Source organism: Acomys minous, assembly GCF_964271855.1.
Source record: "Acomys minous genome assembly, chromosome: 13".
In the NCBI taxonomy this organism is placed as follows: Eukaryota; Metazoa; Chordata; class Mammalia; order Rodentia; family Muridae; genus Acomys; species Acomys minous.
Window position 1 is genome coordinate 35,383,946 of NC_140495.1, and position 25,725 is coordinate 35,409,670.

The 25,725-nt window shown below is 41.1% G+C and overlaps 1 protein-coding gene across 4 annotated transcripts in view; it reads right to left on the reverse strand.

Annotated features, from left to right (window-relative positions):
* The window catches only part of LOC311580253 (uncharacterized protein), a 71,299-nt gene that overhangs the window by 22,567 nt on the left and 23,007 nt on the right, over window positions 1–25,725 (reverse strand). For 2 of the 4 annotated variants that reach the window (XM_084751665.1, XM_084751664.1), the window contains exons 2-4: window positions 18,471–18,565; window positions 17,566–17,676; window positions 14,138–16,490 (exon numbers count right to left, since the gene is read on the reverse strand). In XM_084751665.1, the coding sequence (XP_084607791.1) occupies window positions 16,338–16,490; window positions 17,566–17,676; window positions 18,471–18,565 (359 nt within the window). In that variant the 3' untranslated portion in view covers window positions 14,138–16,337. Of the gene's footprint in view, window positions 1–2,634; window positions 2,724–14,137; window positions 16,491–17,565; window positions 17,677–18,470; window positions 18,566–25,725 lie in introns of those variants that run through there. The other 2 variants (XR_014773406.1, XM_084751666.1) reach the window with 2 other exon arrangements.

Sequence of the window (25,725 nt, forward strand, 5' to 3'; positions counted from 1 at the left end):
ATATTTCCCTTGCAAATGTAAAATCTGTTCTATTTACCCTCGGGCGTAAACTCTATGGTTCACTGCCCTATTTCAATAATGAATGCACGTTTATGCTCTATTAGCAGGTCGTAGGGGGTTCACTTTCTAATGATTCCAAATAAGGCTTCAGATATTAAAACGTGGTGCTCTGTATCCATTTATTATGGTTGGTTTTAGTGCCAGCGTGCCACAAGTTAGAATCACCTGAATAGGGAGCTGAACCTGAGGAGTGGTGGGACTGCCTCGACTGACGTGGGAAAGCTCGTGGACTGGACCGCGGGTGGCACCTTCAGGTTAAGCACAGCTAAGAAAGGTGTTTAAAAAAGAAAGATGACCTTCCCTTTGACTCGGCCTCTTTCTGGCCTCTGAGTTGGTTTGTCCTGTTGCTTCTGCTGCCAGTTCCTTTGCTGATAGCAGAACCAAGTATTTCCAACCCTTCAGTGTACCTAGACAGCAGGGCCTCCCCGGGGACCGTCTTGGCCTCCTGCATCAGACTGAGACTATGGAGGCGCCACACCTTATAGGATGAGTGACTCCAGGTTGTGCAGCCCAAAGGAGAGACTGCTGTTGTGGGACTGCTATAACTGCTGAGGTATCGAGGCCCAAGGCCCAAGCAGCTACTGAGTCCTCAGTGTCTTGGCTGTGACTATTGTTTTAATCTCTCTCTGTCTGTCTCTCTCTCTGTCTCTGTCTCTGTCTGTCTGTCTCTCTCTCTCTCCCTCTCCCTCTCTCTCTCTCTCTCATACACACACACACACACACACACACACACACACACACACACCTACACACATTTATTAATATATAAATATATGTATAAAATATATTTATGTAAATTTGTATTACATATATATATATATATATATATATATATATATATATATATATATATATATATATTTGTTCTCTTGGTTCTGTTCCACCCTGACCAAATCACCATTTTATGTTTTAAATTTTTAAATCTTGGCTGAATAAGAGAATGATACTTTGTTCTACTTTGTTCATCTTTCTCTATCGCTTTAGCAACATCTTGCAACGCCATATTATTCTTTTACCGTTAGTCCTTCTTTCTTTCTGGACCAACAGTAAAGATTTCTTCCCTGAATAATGTACGTATCTCTTTTCAACTACCAATGCATTGATGTCTTCCCTTCAACTACTGAGAACATTTGCACAAGTCAATATTTCTCTAGTTAAATGGAATTTTGAACAGGACTATTTCAGTCTCTTCCATCTCCCACTGTGAATTGTGATGGAGTCAAGAACACCCAGTAATAATGCTGTTTGTGATATTTGTCAGCTATAAATAAATAGGCAAGTATTTAACTATCCAGAGTCCCCATCACCAAAAAGTTTTCACAGGTATCAGTGGCCAATGTTAAGAATCCCTAAATCATTGCAAAGAAGAGTTTGCTTCCACCCCAACTGAGTCTCTCAGAGTCTTTGAGATCCACAAAACCATCATAAGTCAGGCCAGAGGACCTGTGCTGTCGCAGTGGTACAAATGCTGTCACAGTTTGCTCCAACAATGTATATGACACTCTTCCCCATCAACTCTTGTAGACTATGACTTACAAGCGATACCGGTAACTCTAAAACACATATGACGTGTGTTGGGAGCACCTACAGATCCACAAAAGTCTTGCCATCCCCTTTTGCAAAGCATAATTTACATTGTAATGTGCAAAGGTATTGTTTTGCTATCTGTATCAGAGTTGTGTGTGGTAGCATAAAACTAAGAGAGGATCACGTTAATATAAATAACTCTCCCTAAAAACTAAAGCTGACTTTGTATTGCCAAATATGAAAAGACATGTGAAGGAAAACATAGAAAAATCATAAAATGTCACCTGAGTCATTCATACCCAGCAATTAGTACCCAGTGCTACTGTGAGATGTTTCTTTTTAGGTTTTTCTTCCCTGTTTAGCTTTGACAAAGTTTTTTATCACTTGGAAAATGGATGCTCAATCATAATAAGCTCCACTTTACTAAAACACTTCATAATTTTTAATAATTATATTGTATTTTGTTAAACTTTGAGCAGTAAATCTATCTTTAAAGTTTTTAGTACTATAAATAAAACTTGGATAAATATCTTTATTCCTAAGATATTTTTATGACTATTTCCTTGAAGAGGTAGTATGAAAATTAAATGCAAGCTAAAGGTAATTACCATCCTAGGAGTATGTACTTGCACAGTTTTAGCCAAAATTTTACAACAAAGGACTCAATCTGGGCAATATATACTATGTATGCCTGGTGTTGGGTCAACCATATCATGGCTACCTTTCTAACTACTGTTAGAAAATACCTCACAGATGCATGCAGTGGTGCACACCTGTAATCCCAACATTCGTGGAGGAAGAGGCATGCGGATCTCTGTGAATTTCAGGCCAGGCTGGTCTACAAAGTGTGTTCAGGACAGCCAAGACTATACAGAGAAATCCTCTCTCAGAGAGAGAGAAAGAGGAAGAGAGAGAGAGAGAGAGAGAGAGAGAGAGAGAGAGAGAGAGAGAGAGAGAGATGGAGGGAGGGAGGGAGGGAGAGGGAGAGAGGGAGGGAGGCAAAGGAAGGAAGGAAGGAAATATCTCACAAAACTAAAGGAAGGAAGAGGGCTCCTTTGGTCACAATCCAATGGTACAATCCTTTGTGATGTGCAGGTCTTTGTGACAGGAACCTGAGGCCACATTGAGTCCATAATCTGAAAACAGAGATGTGAAGGCCAGTGGTCAGATCACAGTCTCCCTTCTATGCAGTCCAGAACCTCAGCCCCTGGAACGGCGCCATGTGCATTTAGGGTGAATTCTCCTGCCTCACTGAAGCACTCTAGACTCCTTCACAGATGTGCCCAGAGGCTTGTCTTCCTAGACCATTCCAGCTTCTGCCGTGTGGACTATACTAACCATCACAGCAGCTGGTCCTCCCCATGTAGAATTCTTATACAGGAAATCGTACCTTCCTCACATCTTGGAACTTTAATATAGACAATAGTTGGAAAAAATGTAAATGGGAGAAATTTTAAGGAGACAGGGAAGGGAGAAAAGGAAGGAGGCAGGGAACAGAGGGAAGAAGGCAGGGAAGAAAGAACAGACAACAAGAAAGGATAGAGGTTGCAAGGCAGGAAGGGTGGACTCTTTTTTTATTAATTAATTTATTCTGATTACAATTAAAATATTTTCCCATCACTTGTATCAACTCATTCCTCCCTCCCTCCCACCCCTACCCTATTCCCCTCCCCTAGGTCCATGATCAAGGGGGGTTTCCTCCCCCACTTTATGGTCACAGGCTATCAAGTCTCATCTTGGTAGCCTGCCTATTCTTTCTTTGTGTGCCACCAGGGCTCCCCACCAAGGGAAGATTGTCAAATATGGGGCACTGGAGTTCATGTCAGTGTTAGTCCCTGCTCTCCACATAACTGTGGAGAATGTCCTGTCAGTTGGCTAGATTAGAGTACAGGTTCAGTGTTTACTACTTGTATTGTCCTTCGTTAGTGCAATAATTTGAGCAGACAACCCTGGGCACTGATCCAAAGGCTGGACTCTTGTAAGGTACAGGGAACATTCAAAGTTCTCCCTGTCCAAAGTATAAAATTTATATAAAGTAGATCTTGCCAACATCCCTTTTTTTTTTCTGGCTCAGGATTGAGAATACTTTCTGTCATGAAATAGATTAGAAACCCTCTCCTTCCTCACAGCAGCCCTCCTTTCTTAATCTAAGCTTGAAAAAAAAAGACAGAAATGGATGTAAAATTAGTCTCTTTCTCATTCTGTCAGTCTCCTAGTCTTCAACACATCACTTGATTCTCTGGTCAATTATTGGGAAGTAGATATTGACGTTGAAAAATGAAACAGTGAACTCAGGATCCGGACAGTCTCTCTGCTAATAAGCAGATATGAATGTCAACCGGTTCTCCTACCTGCCAGCTTGTTCTTATATCAGCTTTCATGGCTGGTTTTCCTTGGCTTCAAGGTCTCAATGGCTTCTTCATTTCAATCCACTTATCTGATTTCTCATGTGGGTATTTCTTGGGCATTCTTGGAGCTGTGCCTTCTAGTCTGGGCATCTTGCCTAGCTCCTTCCCACCGTTACTGCCCACATTTCAACTTGTCAATTTGCCAGATTTGTATTACTGAATAGTGTGTTTCTTTTAGTACAGTTTAGAAAGTTAAGAGGCTTTGCTAGAAATTCTAGTGTAGATATTTCCCCTGGTATGTAACCCTCTGACTTCCTGGTTCAGCTGTAGGTCTGAGCTACTCTTTCTCTTCCATTTCTCTTGTATACTTACATCACTATGCTAGGTAGAAGAGTTGTCCATTGATGCTCTGTGCTTCTGCACAATGGTCCACTGGCTATCCTACTGCGAACATACAATAAGATCTGTACTTCCCTTAAAAACATTGTAACGGAAGTGACAGCTGTCATTTCCAGGCCTGCCTGAAAATTTCTTGAGTGCTCCATCAATCCTTTATACTCACTTTCATTTCACTGGCTTGAAGCAGTCCTTTGAAGCCACATGTTCAAGATGACAGTGTAACGTACAGAAAGAGCCTGGATGAGTTGCTGCAGGAAAGTTAGAGCCAACTAGCCACCCAAAAATTCACCTTGGATTGTGAGCAAGAAAGAAACTTTTGTCTTAGGGCTTTGTGCCGTGTTTGGGGGTATACACGTTTCACCAGTTGTCATGTGCTAATTACATAGCTATAAATAGATCCTTGCTCGTGTTTAACTGTATAACATAATTAAAGGCACTCATTTTATCTTCTGCAGTGTCCAGAATTAAACCCAAGACTGAGTGTATGTATGCACTAGAGCACTGTGTGTGTGTGTGTGTGTGTGTGTGTGTGTGTGTGTCTGTGTGTGTGTGTGTGTGTGTGTGTGTGAGGTTTTTGCCTGCATGTACGTAAGTGTATCACCACATGCATGCATGTGCCCTCAGAGGCCAGAAGAGGATGTTATGTCCCCTGGGACTGGTGTTACTGATAGTTGTATGGCACCATGTAGATGTGAGAAGTCAAGCCCAGGTCCTCTGGAAGATCAGCTAATACTCTTTAACCATGAATCCACCATTCTACTCCAAACTCAAGACCTTTTATTTACAATACAAATACCCTACCACAGAGCAATATTAAGCCCTTAATCTTTTTGAGGCAATATCTCACTATGAAACTCAAGTTGGCCTTTTACTCACTAGTTCTGACTGGTTTCGTACTTAATAATCCTTCTTCTGCCAGCCCAAGATGTGGTACTACAAAATCGTACGGCCACACTGAGCCAAAACACTGGTGTGTTGTAAATAGGTGTGTGTGTGTGTGTGTGTGTGTGTGTGTGTGTGTGTGTGTGTGTGTGTGTAATAATTTGGGGGCCCTAGAATCATTACAGTTCCTGCTTCTAATCTATTAAATGAACCAGAGAATCTCCTGTTTAGAATGACATGTGCATCTTCTGTATTTCACACGATCTTGTTCTAGGGTTGTCAGGGAGCAGAGTCTAATGAGCAGAGGCTCCTGACACAATCTGCAATCTGCAAAGACACTCGCAGAGCAACCACAATTCTCAAGGAATCCCCGCCATTCATCAGGCAAGGCACTTAAGGTAGAATGGCTCTGTAACCCCTTTCCTTTGTAACCGTCAGCAGCAGGGTACCATGGGCCTAATATACCATTCTTTGCGAGTATGAACGCTAAGCCAATCAGAAAAAATTATTAACAGATCTTAGTGACTTTTGAGATGCATATAGAACCTATGAGGATGTTAAAAACACAAAAGCAAAGCACTTTTAACATCTAAATCCAGTGGACAAAAAGATCAAGCATCCAGAAGAAATGCTTTGTCCTGAGGAAGACAGACAGTGTACCTCACTATGGTGTTACTGATAGTAAGACCAACAGCCTGCTCATCCAGTAAGTATCCCCTTCTTTTCCCCTGTTAGGCTCATCCATCTGTTGTTATCTATCCATAGCCAAAAATCCCTTCATCTCTGCTTTTGACATGTGTTTAGCACATCACTGAGCAATCCTGCATAAGTTTCTAAGTATGAACATCTTTTAGAGATGCCTTGACAGAAACTAGAATTGTCATAAAGGAAGGGGGAAGCAGACAAATACAATTTACTCACTTTTTATTAGCTTTTTTTTTTCTAGAAAACATTCAAATCAAACACCTGCCTTGTCCTGCGGCTGGACAGTAGTTGACACCATTTATTTATCACATTCGGACTGGGATGCATACTTAGGTTTGTGGGGTTTTCCAGTTATACTGCCGAACTCAGAACAATATGACAATGCTGCTATCAAAAAGTACCAAACAGGTCCAACTACCAAGAGACATGGTAACCCAAGTAATCTCCCAGCTGTGTGTAGGAAAACACACCCTCATGACTCTGAATAAATAAAAATCCATGTTAAAAGTAGTTTGGGTTTATTTGACTATAGATCTAAGCATTCCATAGGCACCCCTACCCTGAGCTGCTTTTCTCCAGCACCTTTCCCTGCCGTTCTCTTCAGACACTCCATCCCCAGGGTCATCCTGAGCCACAGTCACCTTTAGCATCCCAGTGTCGCATCACTTTAGTATCCCACTCCAACTATAGCCTTGTTATTTTGAAAAAGTCTCACTCCATTGTTCTTGACTCACTTGAACTTTGCTCTGCATTTCCCAAACTGTGGCCACATCTGTCTGTAAGTCACCATCTATATCCCCAGTCTCCACCTAGACCTTGGGTGTCTCTTTGGCCATGAACTTTGTAATGAAGCAGAAAGCTATTTCAAAATATGTCCTGTTAAAATCAATTCCCTTGCCTCTACTCCAGCTCTGCTGATTGGAGACTATACTGGTTGGTTTTATGTCAACTTGACACAAGATAGAGTCATCCGAGAGGAAGGAACCTTAGTTGAAGAAATGTCTCCATAAGAGCTAACCAAAATGCATTTTCTCAGTTAGTGATTAACGTGGAAGGGTCCAAGCAGCTGTGACTGGTTCCATTCCTTGGCTAGTAGTCCCATGCTCTATAAGAAATAGGCTGAACAATCCATGTGGAAACAAGGCAGAAAACAGAACTCCTCCATGGTCTCCGCATCAGCTCCTCCCTCCAGATTCCAGCCTTGCTTGAATGCCTGTGCTGACTTTCTCCCATGATGAGCTATGATCTGGAAGTGTAAGTTGAAGAAACTCGTTCCTCCCCAACTTGCTCTTTGATCATAGTGTTTTTTCTGCAGCAATAGAAACCCTAACTCAGACAGAGACCGTTCTTATATTTATCGTGTACGTCTTGTCTACTTCTATGCTAACTTCTGAGGGCTTTATTTTTTTTAGTGGAAAACATAAGTATAAAGGAATTTATTGGGAAATTTCTAGTAGATGTAGGGGGGAATAGAAATTAGTAAGTTACGTATATGATCAAAGTATGTTATATACTCTATGAAATTGTCAAAAAAGAAATAAAAAATGTTTAAATGTTGTTTTCCTTTTAAAAAATTTTTTCATTAATTTATTCTTGTTACATCTCAATGGTTATCCATCCTTTGTATCCTCCCATTCCTCCCTCCCTCCCATTTTCCCCTTACTCCCCTCCCCTATGACTGTTCCTGAGGGGGATTTCCTCCCCCTGTATATGCTCATAGGGTATCAAGTCTCTTCTGAGGACTTGTGTAGAAACTTGCATGGGATATCCACTGCCCCTGGCCCAGCTGAGCACCTCCCATTCCAGACACCAAACGGTTATTAGTTTGCAGTAGCTGAGCCTAACCTTTTCTTGCTCAGGGGATTACACTTCCTCCTACTTCACAGAAAGATTAGAAAGTGCCTTTGGTGGAAGAGCTTTCTCACATTTTGTTCTCCATACAGACAAACTTATCTATAACTGTGCCATCCATCCAGCAGAAAGAAACATCTACTCGAGACTGGTCTCTCCAGTTCTGCAGATCCTATCTGCTCTCTATTTCTCAGGGCCTTTACCTTACGGATGAGCTCTTCTCTTTTCCCGCAGCTGTCAGCTTCCTCTTAAATATATCCTTCTGTTCCAATCACCCTTTCAATCTCCTTCCATTTTTAACAACACTACTCTTGTCCTCTCTTTAGTCTTTTGCTTCTCAGTCACAAACCCTGGAAAGTTGTGTATGTTTTTCGTTCTTATGCCCTCCTATTTATTCCTTAATGGTTTGTCCATTGTTTCAACATCAATGTCACTACTGATACGTTAACATAATGCCAGTGATCTCCCCAGGCTTCTATGTGAGAAGCCTAGTTTTACACTCTCTTGTTTGGCTGTCCTGGATATTTGGCACTCTTAGTTACTACTACCACCTTCACGTGCCTTGCCCTGGATTCTAGAACAACATCCTGCCTGTTTGCACTCTTACTTCTTTGATCAATCTCAGGCTGACTGCTAGAGTCTTCTTCTTCAATGCACAAAGATGCATTTTGATGGTGTAAGTAGATGGACCATGCATAGAAAGATAGGCAGCACATGATGTCATTCTTTTGTGGAATCTAAAGAAGCTGATGGCGTGGAAACAGAATGTACAAGGCTGGTTACCAGAGGCTATGGAGGTAAAGGAGAGAAGGCTAGTAGGCGAGTGTAATGTCATTGCTAGATAGGACGGGTAGGTTCTGATGTTCACATAGGGTGATGTGATCAGCACAAGTAGATTGATATTTCAAAACAGAGGAAGAGATTTGGGGTGACATTCTTGACACAAAGAAATGGTAAGTGGTATACCAATAACTTAAATGTATACAATTAATGAAAGTGAACTAAAAGCAAAGAATAATGGAAAAACCACAGGACAATGGAAAGAACGTTTTGCTCTTTTCCTTCTTCATACAACGTGTAATCCCAGACACAGATCTGACTTCCATGGTCACTGCTCCCATGAAACCCTGATATGATGGTAGATTCAACAACCACTCACTGGACTCCTTTACAGTCAGGCCTCTGAGAGCTCTCAGCATCCTCTGACTCTTCCCCTCTTTATTCTCTAAGATCTAGGAGAAGAAAAGGGGTGGAATGATGGTCCAGTGCTTAAGAGTACTGCTCTCCCATGGTTCACTTTCCTGCAACCATCACCCATACCAAAGAGCTCACAATTGACCATAACTCTATCTCCAAAGGATTTAGCACTTTCTTCTGGCTTCCACAGGAACACACATGTGGCACATACTCATAAAGATACACATATATGCACATGAATAAAAATAAATAATTTTTAATTGACTAGTAGTAACTCAAGATTTCTTATATACAAAATTAGGAAGGGTCAACCCCTGATTTGGAATCCAGGAAACTCAAGTTCAAAATCCTGGTCTTGGCTCTGAATAGCTAAGTACTATGAGCTGTTTTCAAGTATGTCTTTGCACTCCACTTCCTCATTTGCAAAGTATAAATGACAACAGCAGTCACCTCACAGAGCATTACATATATCTGCAAAAAGATGAGCCTTATATACTTGTGTAGTATTTGATAAATGTTAATGGCTACGTAATCATTATTAGATAGTTTGCAAACAATGGGTCATTGCCAGAATTGAGTGGCATCACTGACAACCACTTCCCTATAGGAGGAGTCAGAACCTTGCATTTCATGATCTCCCTTGAAGACAGCATATGATCAAGTGCAACCAGACTTCAATCCTACAGGAAGCAACAACGGCACAGCATTTGTTCCATGTAGTCTGTTTTGATAAGGACAGTAATGCAAGGCACCGAGATTCAGTCACTGAAGCAGAACCTACTGTGCAACAGCACAGAACGCGGTCTATGCCCACAGGTAGCAATGAGGCTTTGGCTGTGCTAACCCCACAGAGAAACTTAGTATTTTACTTTTACTAGGGAATCATGAGCCCTGCCCCCCATCCGTCTCAGAGATTCTGAGAGTAACCCAGAATACACTCTAATTTCCTGATTAAATATGGTTGAGAGCTACAGTTGACAATTACTAGTGCTGGCTGTTAGCTATCATTCGGTCATGGCTACAACAATGCTGGTTCCTTTCCAAATGAGTGCTACAGCAGAAAGTTGTTGATGGCTTGACATTGCTGGGGGCAAGCACTCTGCCAATGATTATTTCTTCAGGCGCACTCTCCACATGTCTGTGTCAGTCTGGTTGGTGAGACATTGAGCAGCATGAAGGTATATGCTAGTTTTCTTTTTTCTACAGTATTCTAGGCAATACCAGCAGCAAGAGATTTGTGTGAGCCAGCTTCAGAAATAGTAGGAGCAGTATTGATTCTGACCACCTTGGAGCTGGCTCTACAGGAAGGCCATTAGGCTTCTGCCTTCCTTCAAGGTGGCTGCCATGTCTCTATGGCCTTGCAGTAGTGGCTCATCCCTATCTACAATCAAGTGGACTCTCCTGCCATGAGTTCCCAGCTCAGAAGTCAGTGATTTCACTGCACTACCCTCTTTTCTCCAGCTGTTCAGGAATTTTTCTTCTGATCCCTGGATTAGGTATCTCTGTGTAAGACATCCGAGAGCTTTCTGTTTTCATGACTGACACAAGAACCGAAGTATGTAAAATTCCTTCATGAATTCTTGGCAACATTATTTGTGGTTACACCTCCTCAAGGGAGAACTTTCTGAATGATTTTTGAATAATCATTAATTAAAGTGATAATCCTATACCATGTATATAACACATACATAATTCATGATCTAAATTGAATTTAAAGGCTGACAGCAGCTTGCATAGGCTTGTGACATAGCTTTGACACTTGCATGAACTCCACAAGTCATCTCGGCCCATCTACAGAACAGAGAAAGCTTTCACACTTGGTTTCTAGTCACTCTGATCATGGAGGATGTCAGTATCTGCGAGGCCTAGGACAAAGTCTGCCCTCCTGGAATCACACAGATGGCACCAAGTGTGTAGAAATGCTTGGTCTTGTTATCATGCTGAGTTCTTTCCTAACATTAACAGAAGCCAAAAATCAAAGGACAATCTGAATTATGAGTTACCATAATTGCCATCTTAAATCTGAGGTGAGATAGTCTTAGAAAGTTCAGTGGTTTTCTAGAATTAGGGAAAGAAGAGACACTGGCAGTAGACTTTGGGAACAGGGTGAGCAAGACAGCCTGTGATCCTAAGGCCTAGAGTCCTACTGCAGTTATTTTTTTTTAACATTTATTTTAGGATGAATGGCTATATCTTACAGACTCTGCAAAGCTTAGCCACAGGGAAGGGAGGGAATGTAGATTTGTGATAAACTACAAATGTATATACATACATATATATACACATATATGTATGTATGTATGAATGTATATGTATATGGTGGAGGTTGGTCTGATTTTTTTGATGCTAATTGCTTCTTACTGTCTCTGTGACCCACCTTACCTAAGAGCCTAACCTGTTTGACCAGTAGAAGGTCATCACACCTGGGCAGGGCAAATGGGATTGGCGTGCTTAAGGTTCCCGGGCTTGGGGAGACAGAGAGAATCATGGGAAGAAGAGATCCTGGAGGAGAGGAGAGGAAGAAGAAAGGCCACAATAGGTTATGTGGAGGAGAAGCACATGGCCAGAGTGGATGGAGGATTTGGCCCAGATGAAGAATATTAGTAAGTATTTGGGATTATAGATGGGAGGTAGCTTGACAGAAATTGTTAGAAGCAGATGGCATGGGATTGGAGCATGGATTCCATACCTGCCCCGCTATGGGAAGTAGTTTAGGGGATTAATATCTGCCCTGTCCCATGTTAACTAAGGCTATTTTAAAATATAACTGGTGTCTGTGTCTTGATTGATTGCTAGCGGGTTAGAAAATACTGCCGTAATAGTAATTATAGGCCTAACAATAAACATTCTTTGGCCAAACTAGTAAATTAACAGCAACACACACACATATGTGAGTGTGTGTGTGTGTGTGTGTGTGTGTGTGTGTGTGTGTGTGTGTGGTGTATGTATGCACACATATATAGACAAAATAAAATAAAAGACACAAGGAGGAATTTAAACCTACTGCAGTTACAAAATGGACCCAATACTATTTTATGTTGTTGACATCATCTATACTCATTAGTAACATTTCATATTAAATTTAAATTGGTATTTGAAAGGACAAATTTATGTACCATGTAAGTTAAATTTTGCAATAAGGACTGACTAAAATTAATATTTTCATTTATTTTTTTAAAAATTGTATCAAATACCAGGATAACATGTTGGTTCAGCAGACAAAGGTGCTGGCACCAAGGCTGATGGCCTGTGCTCAGTCCCAAGGACACACACACAACTGACTCTGGGAAGTCCTCTGTTGTATGACTTCTACCTGTGTACCATGTCACATTGTGACCCCTTAATATACATACAAATAAATAAGGAAACATAATAAAATATAACAAACAGTTTGCTGGAAAATGTGAAGCATGACTTCAGATAGCTAAGTTTCTTTTCAAAACTAGAAAACAAAATATTGCCACTATCTTGCTGAACAGTGAGTCGTAAGAAGTGGCCTTTTGTTTTGATTGGAACTGAAACAAAGAGCTCCCCATAGAGAATAAAAAAAAAAGTATTCTAAGTAAAGTCTTTCCATTTTTTTTCAGGAGGAAATTTTATTTTACATGAGTCAATATATGTGCTTGTGTGTTTTTATACTGAACTTTAACAAGTGATATTTTGGCACTCATAAAAGTAACAAAAGTCTGAAACTTGCCACATGTCTACCACTGCATACCATGTAGCGCCTGAAGAACCACAGGCAGTATTGATCATAGCCACTCAATGTCACAGCTGCTCATCAAACTATCAAATATCTGCTCATGATGGTCAACTATGAGCGCGTTATCATTTTACTCTGTACAGCTATCCAAGGAGAATCTTCAGCACAGCATTTGTGTGATGATAAATAGTATTGAACATTCAATAAGTTGGCACTTTACTTGTACCAACTCCATTTTGTCTGAGAAGGCTGACTGTCACGGCCACCTTATAGATGAGGAAACAGGCACATAGAGTGAGCAGCCCCCACAGGATGGCACAGACTTACAAGAAAGAGATGAGAAGAGTAAGGACTTGAACCCAGTGTGGTCAGGTTCCAGGTCGGGCTATAGGCTCTCATACAAGGGCTCCTCAACAAGGTTTACTGCAGACGGTTATTTTCTTAAACAAGTGTGTGTGTGTGTGTGTGTGTGTGTGTGTGTGTGTGTGTGTGTGTAAGTGGGTACACGTGTGCCATGCTGCATGTGTGGAGGTCAGAGGATGGCAACCTTAGGCGCTGATCTTCCATCTTGTTCGAAACAAGTTGTTTCCTCTTTTGTTGCTCACACCAGTGGGCATCAGACTATCTGGTCCACAAGTTTCCAGGTAGTGCCCTGTCTCTTCCTCCAAGCATGCCGTGGTTCTGGAGATTTGAACTCAGTTCCTCAGGCTTGTACGGCAAGCACTTTACCACTAAACCATTTCTCCAGTCGCTTTTCTCCCATTTTTTAAATCCAAACACTAGTATTCAAAACTAGAACTTCCCGTCCTCATTCTAAGTGATGATAACACTGGGCTGTTGGACATTGATATGAAGTCCTCCTATTATCCCTCCTTTGGAAATGTATATTAATACAATGCCTAAATGCCCAGACAAATATGTATGAGGCATGCTAAATAAGAGTGAGTACATTTTACCCTGGTCTCTATTACATTTTAATAGCGAAGAGAATAATGGCGAGTTCAGACAAAGGCAAGGAACTGTGGGCAGAAGCTTTTGGAGTGTTTTAGGGCAGAAACAGCAGATTCTAATGCAGACTCTGACCATCCTGGCCGAGGTTACTGTATCACTAAAGGCCCGGGATGCAAGAACACAAGCCAGGCAATTGCTATTCCGTACGTCTAGTCCATAGCACAGACAGATAGAGGCAACTTTCTGGAATTGTTAGTGATTTAATTAGCTTTGCTTTATCTGCAGCGATAACTGTCCTTGGGTAAGATGAGTCTGCCTTGTAATAAATTCCACTGTATAGAATAATTGGAGCACTTATTGCTTAGAGCAATGAGCTAAGTTGTTTACATATTAAATGTTATTAGAATAAATTATCAGTAAAACAAAAACGCCACGCATAAAGATACTAGAGTCACATTAAGACAAATGAAAAGGGTAAAGTCTAACTTCCCGCTCTCGTGTTTTTAATGCCTTTATTTTTTAGTTTATGCGCTCACAGATAATTTAATGAGACAACTTTAGTTTTGCTAGATTCTGTTTCCTTCAAATGGAGGGTGGAATGTCCTGTTTCTGTTCTTTGTTTGGAGTTTACCTGATGCAAGATCTCAAGGTAATAGTCGCCACTGTATTAGTTTCTTTTCTGTGGCCATGATAAAGAATTATGACCAATAGCAACGTAAGGAAGAAACACTTTATTTTGGCTTATGACAGCAGAGGGAAAGAGTCCTTTAGGATGGAGAATGTACAGCGTGGCTGTAGGGGCAGGAAGCTGCATGGTCGCATTTTCATGCACATAAAGGAAGGAAAGAGAGAGAACAGGAAGTGGAGTAAGTCTATCTACCCTCAATACCTGCCCCACTGACATATTTCCTCCATTGAGTCTCTGCCTCCTAAACATTCTATTACACCCTCAAATAGCTCTACCACCAGGAAACCAAGTGTTCAAATACTGGCGCCTATGGGGGACATTTCTCCTTTCAGTCCCCAAAGTCATCGGGCTGACGGGTGGTGGGACAAGTGGCAGGTGTTCATAGTAGTACCGTGTATGGAAGAGGTGCTGGAATTCTGGAAAGAGCAGTAAGCTTCCTTTGTCTCGTTCAGAGACAACTCTATGGGTCACCCTAAAGCCACCCTTCTCTCTGAGGCTTCCATAGCACGTGTGGACAGGAAAGAAAGAAATGACTGTTTCAACTCCATCTTTGCTCCGAATGTCAGTTCTGCCACAACAACTATGAAAGCAAGACATTTCGTTTTTCTGGGAGTTCAGTAAGTCAGTGAGAAGACAGTAAGGAAGTGCGGTCATGACATTTGTAAACCACCTCCAACAGCCACTATGGCAACCAGTTCGTAATCTTTTTGCTTGTTTGTTTTTGTTTTTGTTTTTGTTTTTCAAGACAGGGTTTTCCTGTCTGGCCCTCGCTGTCCTGGACTTCTTTATACACAAGGCTGGCCTTGAACTCACAGAGATCCACCTGCCTCTGCTTCCTGCGCGCTGGGATTACAGGTGTGCAGCATGTCCAGCAACAGTTTTTAAATCTTGAGATGAGTACAGATTTTTTGATAGAATAGGAAGAGATTTTTTTTTTTTGTTGGTTCTGGACTAATTGATCTGAAGCACACTAACTGAAATGCACAGCACTTGACTCTAAAACTGCATATCAGTGTAGATCTATTAATCTTTAAAGGTGACAGCAAAAGATGACAGAGGTTATGCTTGGTTTTTTTGGCTTCTATTTGATAGCAGTGTCCAGTGAAGCAACATGGAACTGTTAGGTTAGCAAGCTGTTGGTCTCAATCCCCCTTAGACACTGTTTTACTGAGAATGCATCTCTTCTGGCCTATTGTCTAAGAATTTCTGGTTATTTGTATATATCTTACCTATGTGGAAGATACACCAAGAAAGAAAAGAAAAAAATGAAGACTGAATCCATGAAGATGCTTGAAATTTGCCATGCTGGGATATTCACACCAAAGAAATGTAAACTATTGGCATTACTTTCATCAATACTCCATATATATCACTGATTTTTTTTTAAATGAAGAAATGTATCCATACTCATATGAGTAATTTTGGATGTGCCTTCTAAGCTTGAAATTCTAATATTCCTATAATTTCAGATTGAAATATTGTGCAATAAGAGCACTTTGTGTCTTCAGCACTACAAAATCACCAATACTCAGTACTCTGCTGATTGTGTCTTGGGGCCCATTGGGCCTGATGACTAGGCCCAATATGAAAGGTATTGAATAGATGGGAAATTTTTTCTTACAAGCATTAAATAAGGATGTGTTTCAGGAAGTAAACACTGAAGTGGCCCTAAAAGAAGACTTACCCTCACACTCTAGCTGTAACATATGATATATATACTATCCATAGCTGTAGATCAGAGATGATAATATGTTGTGTCCCTGCCCCTGTGTCACCGGGTGTGCATTTCTTGATAAACCACGTGGTTGGCAGTGACATCAGTGCACTGTTCCTGTGCGGCCGTAGGCTGAAACTGAATTCCACGGAGCACAAATGTCAAAATGAAGTCAGGGCTGTTTACTCTTAGAAGCATCTCTTTGGAATGTTGTGTTCATCACAAAGCATGAGTTTCATACCCCCAAGGTTCCAATCAAAGAAAACCCGGGCTGTAAATGTCACACTGGTGACAGGAGCACTCGCATGCCTTTCAGTGGTTAGCTGGATGGCTTCTTTTTCTCCTGGTGCTGTTTGAGAAACTCTTGAAGACCCCTGAACCTCCATAGCTGAGCAAGTGCTTACAACTGACCCTTTCCACACTGAGCCCTGACAGGGCGAATTTCCTGGGAAGGAATCGCTTCATCTTGAAAAGGAACAGAAAATGTAAATTACAATGTCTTGGAGACAAACAATAAATTAGACAGCTAACAGTAGAACCTGGAAATGTAAAGAATAAAGAACAATTTAGGATTCAGCAGTAGCTTCTAGAAATGACTATTTCATCTCTCAGGCAATTTGTTTTACTCATTCTAGAAACTGCCCTCTCACAAGGTACTTTATTACAAGGAAATTATACTAACTTGGTTATGTAATTTAAGAGGAAACTGTAAGAAAATCCTATTTTTTTGATAAATTTTACTCCTGGATTTTATATTTGGCTTTTAAATTATTAATCATTTTTCTCTCCCCACATATTTCTTGTGTTAGTGCATAAACTACTTTTAACACTGTAATTATGAGTCTCAGTTTGGTCTCTTTTGCTTACTGCTTATGAATAAATTAATGTAATCCTGTCTATTTCCTATACTCATGAAAATTAGGAATAAAAAAGCCCAGGAAGCAGCTGTAAAAGTGTATCAAGTGGCTTTCTTCACATGCTCCCATGGAGAGGCTAAGGTGCTTCTTTCTCACCATTAAGTGCAGTAAAGACCCCAACCAGAGTGGCTCAGGGCTGCACAATGACACCTGGAGAACATTCCATGTAGACTTTTCCATCAAAGAGCAAACAAATGAACAGTCACAGCACAAACAACTGAGCACACATGCGTGACATATGTTAGACAGTGGAGAACAGCTATCCAAACTGTAAGAGACACTGACTTCGGTTGAGAAAATGTAGGCTGGGCTCAGCTTTCACATGAACCGAAGACCAGCTAGGGCAGTGGTTCTCAACCTGTGGGTTGCAATCCCTTTGAGGGGAAGGAGTCAGACAGCCTTTTCATGGGGCTTTCCTAAGGCCATTGGAAAACAGATATTTACCTTGCTATTCAGAACTAGAAAAATTACAGTTACTAAGCAGCTACAAAGATAATTTTATGCTTGGGGGTCACCACAACATGAGGAACTGTATTAAAGGGTTGCAGAGTTAGGAAATGTGAGAACCACTGATATAGGGAATGCTGCAAGACATCCATCCAGCATCCCAACCCCAACCCTACCTCACAGTCATAGGCTCTGAGATAAGGGTGTGCATCCGCTGAAAACAGCAACAGCAACAAAAACAACCCAGGCGGTTCATCTTCCGTGTCCTCCACAACACAGCTTTCTCCCTGAGACAGACACATGCATAGTCATGAGGAAGGGGATCTGTGCATCCATGACACCCTGTACTCTTGGGGCAGACATGTTAAGGCTCCTTTTATGGATCCCTCCGCCTGGAATTGTCCACAGCTGATGCAAGTTCACAGACACAATTCTACTGGTTTTCCTTTCTCCACTTTACTCTTTCATTCCCACTTCTCATCTGTGCCTTGATCACAGTCTCTGCTTCCAGGGACACCCAAAGTAAAATAAGTCCCTCACTCCCCCCCTCCCCCCCCCCTGCTTTAGGCTTTTACTCTTTGAAACTTAGTTCAGAGGCCACATCCTCAGAAGAGCCGTACATACCTGAGGGGCATGGCTGATTTTGGTTCTGTCTTAACTAAGGCATTGGAATGAAGCCTGCCCATCATCATCCTAAAGTATGCATTTCAACCTAGTTCTTGTTACATGATAAGCTCCACTAAATGGATGTAATATGTAAAATATATGATTAGCATGAGCGAAGAAGAGAATAAATGGAGAGAAAGGGGCGAATAAAAGCAGTGTCTCCCATTAACATGAGTCAGAAGTTTCTGACCATCCCAATGTAGCTCCCCATTACCAACCCTACTTCCCATTTTCTTAAATTTTATTATTATTATTAATTGTGATGATGATGATGATGGTGATAATGGCATGTGTGTGTGTGTGTGTGTGTGTGCATATGCCAAGTACTCATGTGGAAGTCAGAGGTCAACTCCCAGAAATTTATTCTTTCCTCCTTCTGTGGGTCAGGGACTCAGGCTGTAGCCAGCACTTTTACCTGTTGAGCCATCCCAAAGGTCTTCTGCTTCCCTTCTTTGATTTGCCTCTTCATCCCATAAAAGCAACCCTGAAGTGAGCTTCTTGTCTTAACTCCTGGATAAAAGCAGAAAGTCTTGGTTAAACAAAAGTAGATGAAATTGTTTCAGGAATAGCAAAAATTGAAACTCTCAACCAAATCTCTCTCTCTCTCTCTCTCTCTCTCTCTCTCTCTCTCTCTCTCTCTCTCCTTGATAGACAATCTCAAGGGAAAAGGAGTCATATGCTTGTGTATGGCCCAGAAGTGGAGCAAAGTCAAACAGTGGTGCTGTATGGTGTTGGGAGAGATCTGAGCCAAAGCGATGCTTACCTGCCATGGTTAATGTCTGATGGATGTAATGGTAAGATTGGGAGACATTACTAGCTGTCAAAAATCCTTAAAGTGAAGTTAAAGATGGAGCTCAGTGGTAGAGCATTTGCCTAGTATATTCACAGCTCACAGCTCAATTCCCTAGCATTTTAAATAAACAACTTCCAAATTCCTTTACTTTAGGACAAAAGAGACCTTGAGAAAATTTATTCTTGCCTGAACAGATCCAAGAGTTAACTGAAGTGTGCAAGCATGGTAGGTGGATGTTTGTCTCACTGATAGGAAAGTTTTAAATCAGGAAGAAAAATATAAGTGGTAGAAGTATAAATACACTAAAATCAATTTTTATATGCGGTGGATTGTGACCCATCAATGAGGCCTAAAAATCAATGCAAGGATCCTAACCAGTGTTTTTCTTTTTCTTCTTCTTCTCCTTCTTTTTTTTTTTTTTTTTTTGGTTTTTTTTTTTTTTTTGGTTTTTCAAGATAGGGTCTCTCTGTGTTAGTCTTTGCTGTCCTAGATTCACTTTGTAGACCAGGCTGGCCTCGAACTCACAGCGATCCACCCGCCTCTGCCTCCCGAGTGCTGGGATTAAAGGCATGCACTACCATGCCCGGCTTTTCTAACCAGTGTTTTTCAAAGATATAACAGAGCATTACATTAGAGAAGGAAAATAGCCAGACCATTCACATTTGAGGATCTGTGTAAGTAACCATTGAGTCGCAATATGATTTCTTCATAAAATGTTTAAATGCAGGGCTAGAAATGGCTCAGTGGCTGAGTATGTTCTGCTCTTTTAGAGGACCAGAGTTCAGTTCCTAGCACCCACTGGGTGGCTTACAATCATTTGTAATTCTCCAAGAGGAGATCTGACAACCTTTCCACTTTGGACACCTAGGCACAAGTGCTGATAGATAGATAGATAGATAGATAGATAGATAGATAGATGATAGAAAAAAGAAAGAAAGAAAGATGACAGTGAAGAAAGATAGATGTACAGATAGATAGATAGATAGATAGATAGATCAATAACAAAAATAAGCCTTGAAAATAAAGTTTGAAAACCCTGATCTGCTTTGCTTTTCTTCAACAGTGCTCCAGATATCATAAAACAAAACAAACCAAACAACAACAAAAAAACAACTGGGACTTCCAAGATGTTGGCAGCCAGGGTGTACCATTTCTGAGTGGCAAAATATCAGAGACTGTGGTAATTGCCTAGGTATCAGGGTCAGCATCCCAACCACAAACACACAGTTCTACTTTTCCTCCTGTGGAGAGTGGCTGGATAATAAGAGCATACAGGGCTCTGGGTTCAAGATGGCGGAGCTCAGCCAAATCTGAGAGCTGAGAGCACAGTGTCTGTTCCATAGCAAGGTGCTGTGTGGATGACTCCATAACGCCAGTGCCCATTAGTGTTCTTCCCCTGCCATCCTGAAGACGACTTTAGACTCCAGAACTCTACAGATCCAGGCTTCAGTTCAGCCCAACAGCAGTCTTGAGGAGACTGGAGGGACCTCGTTGGATCACAAAAGCCTAAGAAAATCAGCAGATTCTGGAAACAACCAACTCTGAGGACAACCAGATGGCTAAAGGCCAGCATAAGAACACAATTAACAAAAACCTGGGCAATATGGCTCCGTCAGAACCCTCCAAAAACACTGGCTAGTCTAATGCAGCTGAAACACAGGAAAATGACCTTAAATCTCTGCTTATGAAGTTGGTAGAGGCATTTAAAGAGAAAATGGATAAACCCCTCAAAGAAATACAGGAAAATACAGCCAAACAGGCAAAGGAGATGAATAAAATGGTTCGAGACCTGATAATAGAAATAGAATCAATAAAGAAAGTCCTAGAGATGAAACTGAGAAAATCCTGGACACTGAAAACTTAGAGAAGATAACAGGAACTACAGAGGTAAGCATCTGAATACAAGAGGTGAAAGAGAGAATCTAAGGCATAGAAGATACAATTGAAGAAATCAATACATCTGTCAAAGAAAGTATTAAACTGAAAAAAATTTCTGACACAAAGCATCCAAGAAATCAAGGACACTGTGAAAAGATGAAACCTAAAAATAATAAGAAACAAAGAAATAGAAGATTCCAGGCTTCAAAGACCAGAAAATATTTTCAAGAAAATCATAGAAGAAAATTTCCCCAACCTAAAGAAAGAGATGGCTTTAAGCACAGAAGAGGCTTACAAAATACCAAATAGACTAGACCAGAAAATAAATTACTTCTACTACATAATAATCAAAACACTAAATGTACAGAACAAAGAAAAAATACTAAAAAGCTACAAGGTGGAAAGGCCAAGTAACACAATGGCAAACCTATCAGAATCACACCTGACTTCTCAACAGAGACCATAAAAGCCAGAGGCCTGGGAAAATGTCCTATAGATCCTAAAAGACCACAGACATGAAGCCAGACTTCTATACCCAGCAAAACTTTCAATCACCATAAATGAAGAAAACAAGATATTCCACTACAAAACCAAATTTAAACAATATCTATGCATAAATACAGTCCTACAGACAATAATTAGAAAGAAAGCTCCCACCTGAGGAGGTTAACTACACCCTCTCCCAAAAAAACACAGAATATAAATAACCTCACTACAGCAAAACCAAAATACATAGCATACAAACACAGTATCACAACCAACATAAAAATAAAAGGAAAAAATTACTGGTTATTAATATCTCTCAACATCAGTGGGCTCAACTCTATGATAAAAAGCACAGACTAAACCACTGAATGTGTAAAAAGGACCCATAATTCTGTTGCATACAAGAAACACACTTCAGCCACCAAGATAGACATTGCCTGAGAGTAAGGCCTGGAAAAAAGTTTTCCAAGCAAACCGACCCAAGAAATAAGATGGAGCAGACATTCTAACATCTAATAAAATAGACTTTCAACCAAAATTAATCAGAAAAGATGGGGAAGGACATTTTTATACTCACAAAGGAAAAGACACCAAGATAACCTGACACTTATGAATATTATGTCCCAGATGAGAAGGTACCCACATTTGTAAAAGAAACATTACTAAAGTTTAAATCACACATTGATCCCTACACATTAATAGTAGGAGACTTTAACACCCTGCTCTCACCAAAGGACAGAAACTAAACAAAGAAATAATAAAACTAACAAAAGTCATGAATCAAATGGACCTAAAGATGTCTACAAGACTTTTTACACAAATGCAAAAGAGTATACTTTCTTCACAGCACCCAATGATACCTTCTCCAAAATTGAACATATAGTCAGTCACAAAGCAAACCTTAAGTGATATCAAAAAATATTGAATTAACTCATTGTTCCTTGTCAGATCACCATGGAATCAAGATAGAGCTCAACAACAAGAGAAATAACTAAAAGCCTGCACACTCATGGAAACTGAACAACTCCCTGCTCAATGACCAGGGCCAGATGGTTTAAGCACAGAATTCTACCAGACATTCAAAGAAGAGTTAATACCAATACTCCTCAAACTATTCCACAAAACAGAAACAAAAGGAACATTGCCAAACTCATTCTGTGAGGCCACAGTCACCTTAACACCTAAACCACACAAAGATTCAACAAAGAAAGAGAATTTCATACTGATGAAAAAATACTCAATACAATAATCACAAGTCGAATCCTAGAATACATCATATACACCATGATCAAGTAGGCTTCATCTCAGGGATACAAGGGTGCTTTGACATCCAAAAATCCATCAATGTAATCTACCATATAAAAAAACTAAAAGAAAAAAATCACATAATCATCTCATTAGATGCAGAAAAAGGTTTTGTCAAAATCCAACAGCCCTTCATGATAAAAGTCTTGGAGAGATCAGGAATATAAGGCCTATGCCTAAATATAGTAAAGGCTATATACAGCAAACTAATAGCCAACATCAAATTGAAGGGAGAGAAACTCAAAGCAACCCCACTAAAATCATGAACAAGACAAGGCTGCCCACTCTCTCCACATCTCTTCAACATAGTACTAGAAGTTCTAGCTAGAGCAATAAGACAACTAAAGGAGATCAAGAAGATACAAATTGGAAAGAAAGAAGTCAAAGTATCGCTATTTGCAGGGAACAAGGTAGGAGACAGATCACAGAGACAAATAAGGGTGGAGATCATATCTGTGGAGATTGGGGGACAGGGAGGATGGAAGGCCTGCAGAGAAAAGCGAAACTGTCAGTAGGGACATCTCTGTAACAAGCTGGAGACCTAAGTCTTAATAAGCCTCTGGGAGATATGAGAGGGACTATAACTGAGACGTCTAGTAGCAGGGGCCATGGAGGATGAAGAGGACACGCTCTAACTAGACAAGACTCCTATTGGAGGGAGGAGAATGCCAGCCCATTCATAAAGCTTTTATCTAAAATTTACTCTGTCCACAAAACATGCAGGGATAACAATAGAGCAGAGATTGAGGGGGTGCCCAAGCAATGCCTGGCTCAACCCAAGAGGCACCCCATGAAAGAGAGTCAACTGGACACTGTTAAGGATATACTCTGCCCATTGAGTAGATCAGAGTAGGGGTTCGATGTTTACTATTGTCCTTTGTTAGTGCAACAGTTTGAGCAGACCCCCCTGGGCCCCAATCCACCCTTCACGATGTTCTTCTTGTAGATTTCTAGGACTCTCTGGGTTCTTCTATTTCCCCATCTCCTATATTTCTCTTACCTAGAGTCTCAGTAGGATGTCCTCACATCTATCCCAATCTCCTGGACAGGGCACTCTTACAGTTATGTGGAGAGCAGGGACTGACTTTGACATGACCACCTCCCCTTGGTGGGGAGGGCTGGTGGCACTCAAAGAAAGAATAAGCAGGCTACCAAGATGAGACTTGATAGCCTATGACCATATAGTGGGGGTTCCCCCTCGGTCATAGACCTAGAGGAGGGGAGTAGGGTGAAACCGGGAGGGAGGGAGGTATGGGAGGATACAAGTGATGGGATAACAATTGAGTTGTAATCTGAATAAATTAATAAAATTTAAAAAAAGAAAAAAGGATATACTCTGCTATGCTTGTAGACAGGAGCCTAGCTGAGTTGTCCTCTTAGAAGCTCCACTCAGCAGTGGTTCAAAACAGATGCTGATACTCACAGGTAAACATTGGGTAAAACACGAGGAGTCTGTTGGGAAAGTAGGGAAAGGATAAAAGAACCTAAAGGTGACAGGAGCTCCACAAGAAAGCCAATAGAGCCAACTAACCAGAGCCCAGCGGGTTTTGCTGAGACTGAATCACCAACAAGGCCCATGCATGGACTGGACCTAGGTCCTCGACATAGATGTAGCCAATGGACAGCTCAGGCTTCATGTGTGCCACTAGTCAGGGGATCAGAGGCTGTCTCTGACATGGACTCTGTTGTCTGCTTTTTTGATCACTTCCCCCTGGTGGGACTGCTTTGCCAGGCTACAGGATAAAAGGACACGCTCAGTCCTGATGTGACTTGATGGGCTGGGGTGGGTAAGTAGGGGGGATCCCCTTTTCAGAGGAATAGGAGAATGGTGCTGGGAGGAGAGGAGGGAGGAGGCTACATCTGGAATGTAAAGTGAATAAATTAATTAATTAATTAAAAAATAACAGTTCAGATAGGTGCGACACGCTGGCCCCATCATCAGGAATTTTGAATAGGTATGGGCTGAGATGCCTAAATTAGCATTTTAGATGAAATACAAATGACCCTATCACTGAAGTCTTGAGATATATTAGCTTAATATGACATTATGGGGCTTCCAATTATAATAAAATATCAGAGGCAATTAATAAAGAGCAAGTGTTCAATGGTCTCAGAATATGAAAGATTCTAATCTGAGGTCCAGTGGTTCCATTTGCTTTTAGAGATTGGCAGGGGCAGTACATCGTGGCAAGAATTCACATCAGCAAACCACTTGTCCCACGATCAGGAAGCAAAGACAGAGAAGACAGACTGTGGCCTAGTAACTCGCTTCAAAAGCAGTAGTGCAGTGACCTACGGACCTCCCATCAGGGTCTGCCTCTACCACCTCCCTCCAGAGTCATTATGGCGACAAACATCAAACACAAGAATCTTTGAAGTATTTTTAGCATCAAAACTGTAACAGATGTTGCCAGTTCCTGGGTGGTGATGAGTAAGTGGTAAAGAACTGCTCGGTGTTTCCCTTTGTAGCACGGCAGAGGACTTCTTCATATTCAGCACTTGGGGGAAGACCTTCATGTGGAGGGGGGAGGGGAGGAAGGCAAGCGTGCACATGTGTGTAGAGCCTAGGGTTCAACCTCGGGTGTTCGTCAGGCATGCTCTCTTGCTTTGTCTTCTTTTCTCTTTATAAACAAGGCCTGTCACCAATTAGGCCAATCTGGCTACGCATCCCCAGCCTGTCTCTCCCTCTCCTGCGGTGAGATTACATGTATGCACTGCCATGCCCCATGTTTTCATGTGGGTTCTTAGGGCCACACCTGCATCCTCACATTTGCTGAGCAAGTGTCTCCCACCTGAGACTGCCTGTCATTCTTGATAAGAAGCAGGGTGACATAGTCACAGGGGTCCTGTGACATGAAACAAACTCGAATTCTAATCTGCGTGCAACTGGCTAGGTATGACAGCCCTAAGACCTGCTTTCATTTGATTGTAATAAGGATGTAAGAACTATTCCTTACTGCATAAGTTTAAAAGAATTAAATGTGACACAGCAACCAGTTCAGAGTAATACAGAAACTCTTAGTCACTCCCCTCTTTAGAGTTCCGTCGTGAGGAAAACACCATCCAATTTATTGTGATAGACATTAGCTGAGCGTAGGAAGACCTATTCTAAGGGTTTCTGATAACACAATGATGAAAAGAAGTCCTTACTCTTCTGAAACCCTCAATCTGATATGGCTGTGAACTTGCATTGCAGAAAATGAAAATA